This window comes from Hevea brasiliensis, chromosome 11 (genome assembly GCF_030052815.1).
Source record: "Hevea brasiliensis isolate MT/VB/25A 57/8 chromosome 11, ASM3005281v1, whole genome shotgun sequence".
Lineage (NCBI taxonomy): Eukaryota > Viridiplantae > Streptophyta > Magnoliopsida > Malpighiales > Euphorbiaceae > Hevea > Hevea brasiliensis.
The window spans coordinates 3039635-3049507 of record NC_079503.1 but is presented as its reverse complement, the minus strand read 5'-3'; the positions used below and the strand labels follow the sequence as shown (position 1 = coordinate 3049507).

Here is a 9873-nt window from a genome sequence, read left to right as displayed (position 1 = left end):
CAGGCTGAGAGAATTTCTCAACATTTTTAATGGGTCTCACTCCATCATCCCCAATTTTATATATATATAAAGAAAATGCATTATTGCGGATAATTATGAGGATATGCATATTCCAATAAAAGGCCAAATTGGATCGATAGCTCAAAATCAAATATTATTTTTTCTTCCGCCTCATAAAAATAAATTTATTTTAATTTTTTATATATATTAAAAAATATAATTAATATAATTAAAATAATAAATTTTTTTTTATATATCCTTCATTTATATTATTTTGTTAAAAATTAAATAACTTATTTTATTAAATTATTCTTAAAATTAATAAATTTTACTTTTTCACCGCATATTAAATAAAGAGTTAATACATAATTAAACTATTATTTAAAAGAAAATTAATACATAAATTTTATTTAATACAATATAAATTTAAGATATATCTTAAATATATAAATTTTATATATTTATATTTTTAAAATTTATAATAACTAAGTCTAAGAATAAATAGGGTCAATAGAGAATAGACACATGGATACAGAACATAGCAAAATTGTCCACTCACTGTTATTGAAATGAAATCTCTCCTCTTTTGTTTTTGGGATTTTTTAATTATTGAGAATAGCTACTACCTTTTCCTGTCCCACTTTGAGATAAAGCAAAAGCAGAGAAAAGCAGGAAAGAAAAAGAAAAACACAAAAGAAAGAGAAGGGAAAAAAAGCAAAGCGATAAAGAAAAAAAAGGAGAGAGAGAGAGAGAGGTTCTCAAACCTCCATGATTTAAATTCTCACAACAACAGGACTTGAATTTCCTCTACTTAATCCTAAAATAGCGAGTCCCCTCAAACTTTCTACAAAGGCCCTGTTTGGGAGCTTCAAGAAAAGGAAAAGGAAAAGGAAAAAGGGCAAGAGTGAATTCATCAACAGATATTGAAAGTGAAACGATTTTCTTCAGGAAGCAATGAATAGAGGTGTTTTGCAGAGCTCACCACCGTTGCAGCAAATAATGGCCGGGAACCCCAACTGGTGGAACATCAATAACATGAGGCCTCCAACTCACCAGCAAACCTCTCCCTTTCTGCCCCCTCCTAGTCTTTTCCCTCAGTACACACACTCTTCTTCTTCTTCCTCCTCTTCTTCATCATCTTCACTTACTATTCCTTCTTGGCATGATAACCCAGATCAACTTCCAGAATCGTGGAGCCAACTCCTCATGTAAATATCTCTCTTTCCTGTTCTTTCTATTGGGTGCATGTGGGTTTTTTCTTTTTCTTCTTTTTCTTTTAAATAAATTTTTTATATAGATTTCGAACACTTCTTGTGTATCCATGCCTCTCTATCCATATAGAAATTTAACAACTCGTATTCAATTACTTGTCTCCTAAACATGCTTCATTTCATACATGCACTTTGCCATCCTCTTTTTGTATAGATCTTTGAAGCTTTCTATGCAATGGGGTTCTAATGCAGCATATTGATATTTGCTCGGGTTTTTGATATGATTTCTCTTAGGGGTGGATTGGTGGACGAAGATAATAAGGGAAACATAAACCATTTTCAAGCCAAAAAGTTGGAGAATTGGGAGGAGCAAATGTTACATCATCAAGCTTCAAGTGCCCCAGCTATTGTGGATGTGAAGCAAGAAAACTCTGCAAGCAGCTATGTCTATGGACATGCAAATGAAGATTTCCAGGCAGCAAAACCTAGTTGGTCTCAGATAATTCCTCCTGCTTCTTCCCCCAAGTCCTGTGTTACAAGTTTCAGTAGTAACATGTTAGATTTTTCTACCAACAAAGGAGATGGCAGGCATCCACCACCAGATCGATCCTCTGAGGTAAGACAAGTGAGAAAGAAAACAGAATATTTTTCCCATATAATTAACTTTCTCTTCTGGATACTGTATTTTTTATTCTTTCAATACCATTTACATATTCCACAATTATATTGCCAAAATATTTGATAATTATTCAAAAAATGGATACAGTTCTGATCTTGAAATGTGAACTAAAGGATAGTTATTAGTTTAGGTTTATGTCTTTTGCTAGATCCTGATTGGGTTTCAGCTAATCATCCTTATCACAGATGGCCAATCAGAATACTTACTTCTCCTTTCTTCCTTTTATTGTAGTGCAACAGCACTGCAACTGGTGGGGCACTAAAGAAAGCTAGGGTTCAACCTTCTTCAACCCAATCTACCTTTAAGGTAAAATTACGCTGAATCCTCTTTCGCCACAAAATATACGCTTCTCCACTACATACACAACATGCACAGACACTCACAAACGTACACTCGGGGTGGTGACCGTTGTCTTTCTCTATTGTCTATTTCTTGAAGCATGCCGATTCTTTTACACTTTGATTTTGTCCATAAATTCAAACAAGGGATAAAATCTTGAAGCTAAAATGTTGTTATTTTTGCTTTCTCCAGGTGAGGAAAGAGAAATTAGGTGACAGAATCACTGCCCTTCACCAGCTAGTGTCTCCATTTGGAAAGGTAATTAGGCTTTAAACCATTTTAATAAATTTGGTTAACAAAACCTTTGTAAAATTAAAAAAAAAAACACTAGATCTTGAGAGCAAAAATGGAATAGAACAACAATAACTCTTTATGAGGATACCCATAAAAAGAGCATTTTTCCACAAAGCTTACACCTTTGTTTTTTTTTTTCTTGAATTTCTTTTAATTTTATATTTTGGAAACTAGGGTTTCCCTTTAAGCTATAAAGAAGACAAGAAAATATGACTTTGGATGTATGCGGTGTGGTATTTTTCTCTTTTGCAGACTGACACAGCCTCTGTCTTGTTAGAAGCTATAGGGTACATCAGATTCCTTCAGAGCCAAATTGAGGTAATGTTTCTTTCTTCCTTTATTTTTGCTAACAACCATGTATCAGTGATGGCTCACTGTTAAAAGTTTCATTGCACTATGTTCTATTAACATTCCTTTAGTTATTGAAGTCCTAATATATATATATATATATATATATATTCTCTCTCTTGTGACTTATCCCCCATAAATGTAGGCTCTCAGCTTACCGTACTTGGGCAATGGATCCTCAAATATGAGGCAGCAGCAGCAACAATCTGTAAGGAATTCTCTTTCTATTTAGTCTTATTCATATAAAATCCATTGTTTCTCAATTCCCAAAACAGAAACACTCTCTCATGTGCATGTGGATATGTGTTTGCATGTGCATGAGAATATTTGTGAATTATTTTGGCATTAATTGATTTAATGATTATTAATGTAATTTCTTGGTAGGTTCAAGGAGAAAGGAATTGTATATTTCCTGAGGACCCAGGTCAGGTATGTGCTTTATTGGATCTGTTAAATTACCTCCTTAAAGGGGTTTGGGGAACTTGAATTTGAAAATAAAAAAAAAATCTCTGTATAAATTAGGAGCTTAATTACTGTGATTTTTTTAACCTAAAAGGATGAATGTTTTCAGCTTTATTGATGATTGAAGACTGTCTTAGTTTGAATTTCAAATTGTTGAAATTTAACAAAGTGAAATTCCTAACTTTTTTATTGTTGTTTCTTTGACTAGTTGTTGAATGATAACTGTGTAAAGAGGAAAGGAGCTTCTGAGCAGCAGGTACTTCTTGTCTAAATATAAAAAAACCATCATTTCTTTCTTTCTTCTTCTTTTTGAACTTCTCTCTTTAATTACTATCTAATTATTACTTCTTTGTTTAATTAATTACTACTACTTCAGCAAATGAAATCTAATTGATAATTGTCTTTCCCTCCACTATAGGACTACAATGAAGAACCCAAGAAGGACTTGAGGAGTAGAGGGTTGTGTCTGGTTCCTGTGTCGTGCACTTTGCAGGTGGGAAGCGATAATGGAGCGGACTATTGGGCTCCAGCCCTCGGAGGGGGTTTCCGATAGAAAGGAATATTACGGTGAATGGTAGCACACAAAGAGCTTCATCAAACGATATAACATCATGAGCAGTCACTCTGCTAAATTCTAAGGCTGATTGCTCATGATGCTATACAATGCAGCCATATGTGTGCTTTTGCTTGGACTTTGCGAGTCCAAAATTAATACTATCCCTCTCTCTCTCTCTCCCTCTCCCCCTAATTTAAGATTAAACTTACCTATGTTATTGCTTAATTTAGCAGCTGCTAGTAATTAATATGTTTCTTTTCATGTATATGCATGCAGTTCATGATTAATAATGTTACTGTGAAATAGCTTCTGCAAGTGCACGGGTCACAGTAGTATAAATTTAAAAATATCGTTTCCACAGAGAATTATACTTAAATTGGAAATAAAGGAATAAGCTAATTAGAATGCTAAAACTTAAAGATATTGATAATGAAATTTAAAATTAAAATTGGTATTTAAGGAATTTAAGCCAAATCAAACAAATAATTAAACTAATTAAACTAGATGACTAAAATTCAAATTTAAAATCACTAATTATGAAATTGAGAGGAATTAAATCTAACTTCAATGAAAATTAAAATGATTCTAAAGATAGAGTTTTCAATATTGTTTACATGTGGCTTATCCCCAATTTAGCCATACACATGAGAATTGCAATTTTAAGAGAAATCAATTCTTAATTCTTTGAAACCTTTCTCAAGTATTTCAAAGTTGATATTCATCAAATCAAACCCTGTTTTCACGGTATTTTAAACCTGACAAAAACCTAATTAAAGCTCTAATTGATTTTAAAAATCCTCTTAATTCTCTTAGCTTATCTCTAACATCAAGAAAACTAAGTTTATTGCAAGATTATCTATCCCAAATATTTACTTTTCAGTCCATCTATTAAGGATTAAAACTTTAACTTAATAAGGGCCCTTTCATAATGCAAGGCAACAAGCTCACAAGCAATAAATCAAAATGTAACAAATCTCATTTAAATGACTAAAACAGTTCAAAAAATCACAATACAAAGTAATATTTACAGACCCATCTCTAGAATCTCAAAGTTTTACTCACAAATCATGATTTTAAGACAAACCCAAGTAGAGAAATAAAGAAGAAATGAAATTCTAAGCTAAGGGATAGAAAAACCCAGTAAAAATGGTGAAGAAACTGCTGCTAAAACGTTGAAGAAGGCGTCTTCTGCTACTGCAAAACCCGATCTCACGTGCTTCCCTATCTTCTTCTCTTTCTTGCAAAATCTCCCTAATTTTCTTCTTCTTGAAAGAAAGAGAAAAATATGTTTATATATGGTTCAGAGGTCTGCTCTAAAATGGGTTAAAAGACAGAAGATTCTGGAGAAAATGATGTATTAAATTAGAGGAGCTAAAGTGCCACGTTAGCAGTTTTCATTAAAACGTTACAAGCTGAATCAGTTGTGTTGCGCCTTGTGTTACAAGTTTTATAACTTTCTGCCTGAGAAAAACTTTATATCTGACAATGACATAACCTGTGACACAAGCTGTGTCACAGGTTGTATAATTTTCTGTTTCTTTAAAACTCAATTTCAAAATTCTCTTATTAAAATTTTACAATTCAACTCTAATTTCCTCCAAATGGTTGCTCTGATCAAAATATCACTAAAATTCTCCAGATTTAACCTATAAAATAAATAAATTCTAAAAATTAAACTAAGAAATTTAAAAAAGCAAAATTAACTAAATATATGCTAATATCTACAATAATAGCTATAAACAATAGTAAATTATGTATAAAAATTATACTTAAATGATGATATAAAATGCATGCACTAAATTTCCCCATACTCAAACTCTTGCTTGTTTCCAAGCAAAATTTCATTAAAACTCATTTGGAAGGGAATAAAATCAGTCTTTGAAAACACAAAAATCACTAATCCAAACCACTAACTTACTTCTAGCCACCAACATTCCAAATTTCTACCAGCAAAGCACAAAGAATAAAACAGTCACTCTCAATAATTATAGAATAGCTAAGAATTAACCAATCAACCCAAGCAATAAATATCAACCAGTTACAAGAATCAATTGTGCCTAAACAAACCTAAAAGAAATAGATAGCCAATGTGTCTCAAATAAATAGTGAGTAATGAATGGAGGATTGAGTTGCCAAACCCATATGCAAGCACAAAAGATCTAACTCCACTAATGTAACAAGCATTTTTTAAAGAATCATTAGGTCTTTTAAGGGTTGTAATGGGGTCAAATAGGGTAAAATTATGGTTAACAAAGAAAGAGAATAAGGAAAACAAAATATGAGAATAATACTAATCATGAAACTCAAAGTGCATCCAATATTCTCTTTTTTTTTATATATAAATATTTTTTTTATAACTCAAGAGGAGAGAAATTGACAATGAATCTCAAGTGCTAATTTACTTCTTTGATTATATAAAGGGACTATTTTTTATATTCTTTTGATTTTGTACTTGTCCCTATTTCATGTCATACCAAAAATTACCTTTTGGGATAATTTGGTAACTTTTCAACAATTTATTATAATTATTCTAGAACTTTTCAAGATATTTCAATCCTCCAAGTTTTTTTTTTATCATCTTCAATTTTTTTTTAAATGCACTTAATTGCTAAAATATTATTCTCATAAATGGGCGGTAGTGTTTAGGTTTATGGCAAGATAAATGATTTGGGTTCCGAAGAAATTAGGGAATTAAGGTTCAAGGGGATTTGCAAGAGTTGAAATGAAATTAAGGTGAGTTAAGGCTAAATATGAGGTTTAAAATATGAAGGAATGCCTAAATCATATTCTTATCAAATGTAAGTTAAAAATTTTACTTTGAAAGATATAAGATGCTTGTTCTAGGAATGGCGAGACAGCAATAACCATTTTCTTACTTAAACGCTTATTCAGACACTCAAGAACTCAAAATAACTAATCAGAATCTGTATACCCAGATGATATATTAATTTTTTGCTATTAAATAAGAGAAAGAATAATACTTAAGACTTTGTACCTAGCTGGAAACTTTCATTCTACTAACCATCTAGAGGCAAGTTAGATTACTTAAATAAGCAACTTTTGAAATTCCAAAGATTGGTTTAAATCAAAAAAATTTTTAAATGAATAAATGAGATGCATGAATGTGTGAATGTATGAATGTATAATGAACCTATATGCACCAAGTATGTATAACTAGGTATATGAAGCTATATGCAGTGAATATGTGTGAATATGTACAAATATGAATTATTGAATGAAAATGTCACTATATGCAAATGAAAAAGGAAAAATAATTTTTACAAAAAATTTACCCTCTCCCCCATACTCCGATTGGACATTGTCCTCAATGTCAAAAGAATGCAAGGAATGGGATAATTTGGCTATAAATTCAATGGGCTCACTCAAATAATGTGCAGAAAATATATGGCTAATATATGCATAAAGAATGGATAGGTAATCCTAATGAACTTAAAAGAAAGTGGATAAGGGGTACCCTGTTTCATAAGTGGTGGCAAATTATTACCTCATTGAAGATGCAACCAATTTAATTAAAGAAAATTTTTTGAGCTGCTGCTATACTTTGCAAAAAGAAAAACAGGGTCCATGAAATCAATTAAGCACAAAATGAAATATGGAAGTAAGAATGTAATCAAGATATAGCCATTCAACAAGAAAAACTCTAAATGAGCATATTAAAAACAAGTAAAGCATTAAAGAGTTAAAATAAAAAGAAAAATGCACTAGCAAATAACTAAAAATACTAAATAAGCAACTATCTCAAATAAAAACACAAACAAAATATTAACTAAACAAGCTAACAAGCCATGAGAGGATAAAGCTAACTAAACAAGTAACTAAAAGAACTAACTAAATAAACACCTAAATAAAAACATGAAATATAAATACTGCAAGTAAAACTGTCTAGCTAAGAATAACAACTCCTTTGCCCTTGCCATCAGGTAGAGGTGGTGGTGGTGGTTTTGGCTAAAGGAAAATCTTATGCATACAAAGTGTTGGGCTAATTCCCTTTATATCACCAATTGTAAATCTCAAAACTCTCCTATATTTTCTCAAAACTCTCAACAATTTGTCAATATTAATATCAGTCAAAGATGCATTAATTATAACATGATATGTTTCATTAGGTCTAAAAAAAGCATACGTGAGGTTGGAAGGGAGAGGTTTAAGATCTACCTTTGGGGCATCCTCTACCTTTAATGATGGTGGTTTAATCTCCAGTGTTTGCACTTCTTCAAGCTAAAAAATTGTAGCTTCAGGATGTGGTGGTGAGCTCTCCAAGTGTTGTGCAAAAGCAGCTATGTTGGGATTATCATCATCAATGCTCCTACCATGGACTAAGCAATTTTCAAGAGGGTTTTGTGGATAGCTTTTTCTGAAATGCTCTTGAACAATCTCATCTATGATGCCTACCCGCAAACAAGACTCAACTTCTTTATGTTTTCTCTTCATGGCTGATTGATATTGAATATCATTTGATCATCTCCCACTCTAAGTGTCAATTTCTCACCCTTTACATCAATTAAAGTACCAGCTGTTGCTAAAAAGGGTCTTCCCAACAAGATAGAAATTTTTGTGTCTTCTTCCATATCTAAAATGATAAAATCCACCGGAATGTAGAATTTCCTAACCTTGATAGGCACATTTTATAGAATGCCTTCTGGATACTTAATTGAACGGTCAGCCAATGAAAGATACATGTTGGTGGGCTTCAACTCTCCCATATTCAGCTTCTCATATATTGAAAGTGGCATTAGGCTGATGCTAGCTCCAAGGTCACATAAGGCATTTGCCACACAGTTATCACCTATATGACAAGGAATAGAAAATACATCCTGATCCTTGAGTTTGGGAGGTAAATTGTTCTGAATTATAGCACTGCATTGCTCTCCCAAGTTGATGGTATCATAATCCTCTAGCCTTCTCTTGTTGGTAAGAATCTCCTTCAAGAACTTGGCATAACTTGGCATTTGGGATAGTGCCTCAGTGAACGGCACATTGATATACAACTTCTTTAGCACTTCAAGGAATTTGCCAAATTATTTATCTATTTTCTATTTGATGAATCTTTAAGGGTAGGGAAGGGTGGGCTTATAAGGTTCAGGTGGGATGTATGGCTTCTCTCCCTCATCTTGCTCACTTTTGCTTTCTTCTTCTTTTTTATTTTTCTTGCTCTCAACTGAATTTTCTTCTTTTGTACTTTCATTTTCTTCTTTTTTGTTTTCACTCTCTTGACCAACTTACCACTTCTTAAGGTCACAACCTTACATTGTTCATGAGGGTTCTGTGGTTGGCTAGGTAGTTTGCCATAGGATTTGCTTTCTGATAAGCTTGCTTGTTGAGCTAATTGATTCTCCAACATGCGATTATGAGCTTGCAATTGATCCATGGTTTGTCTCATGTATTACATTTCTTCCTCCAATTTGCTATTCATCTCGCTTTGTTCAGTAAAAAATTTCTCCATCATGGTTTCCGAGGTTGGCTTTGGTTCAGGAGATGGAAGGGATTGCTATGCTCTTGGTTGATATCCAGGTTGTGGCTGCCTTGTGGGTTGAAATTGAGGCTGAAACTGAGGCCTATTCTGCTGCATATACTGTTGGTTATGAGTATAGTTTGAGCTTTGACCTTGTTGAACAAAAGTTGCTTGTGGTCTCCATGTTGAGTTGTTGACATTAGAATAAGCATTTCCCACAGGTTTCTGCATAAGCAGTTTGTTCTTGCAAGTAATCATCACCATAAAAAGAGTAATCGACTCCACAACTTTAGGTTCCATCGGTGTAGGCAACTTGTTGCATAGTTTTGGGAGTTAAGATTGTTGCCATTGTGCAAAAATCACTAAGTAGCTGAGTTAACTGATCAAATCTTGCATTCATGTAGCTAACTGAGTCAAGTTCATAGATCCCAGCCTTCTTTGGCTCAATTGCTCTAGGATTTCCCCAGAAATGGGTATTATGAGCAATCTTCTCTAACAGATCATAGCATTC

General features: G+C 32.7%; 1 protein-coding gene across 1 annotated transcript; it reads left to right on the top strand.

Annotated features, from left to right (window-relative positions):
- The first annotated feature begins 663 nt into the window (after window positions 1-663).
- On the top strand, window positions 664-4154 carry LOC110661074 (transcription factor bHLH68). Its single transcript, XM_021819602.2, has 9 exons — window positions 664-1208; window positions 1506-1827; window positions 2122-2196; window positions 2422-2487; window positions 2776-2841; window positions 3017-3079; window positions 3256-3300; window positions 3542-3589; window positions 3752-4154. The coding sequence occupies exons 1-9, from the start codon at window positions 955-957 to the stop codon at window positions 3884-3886; spliced, it is 1074 nt and encodes a 357-aa protein (XP_021675294.1). The 5' UTR covers window positions 664-954; the 3' UTR covers window positions 3887-4154.
- The last annotated feature ends 5719 nt before the right edge of the window (window positions 4155-9873 follow it).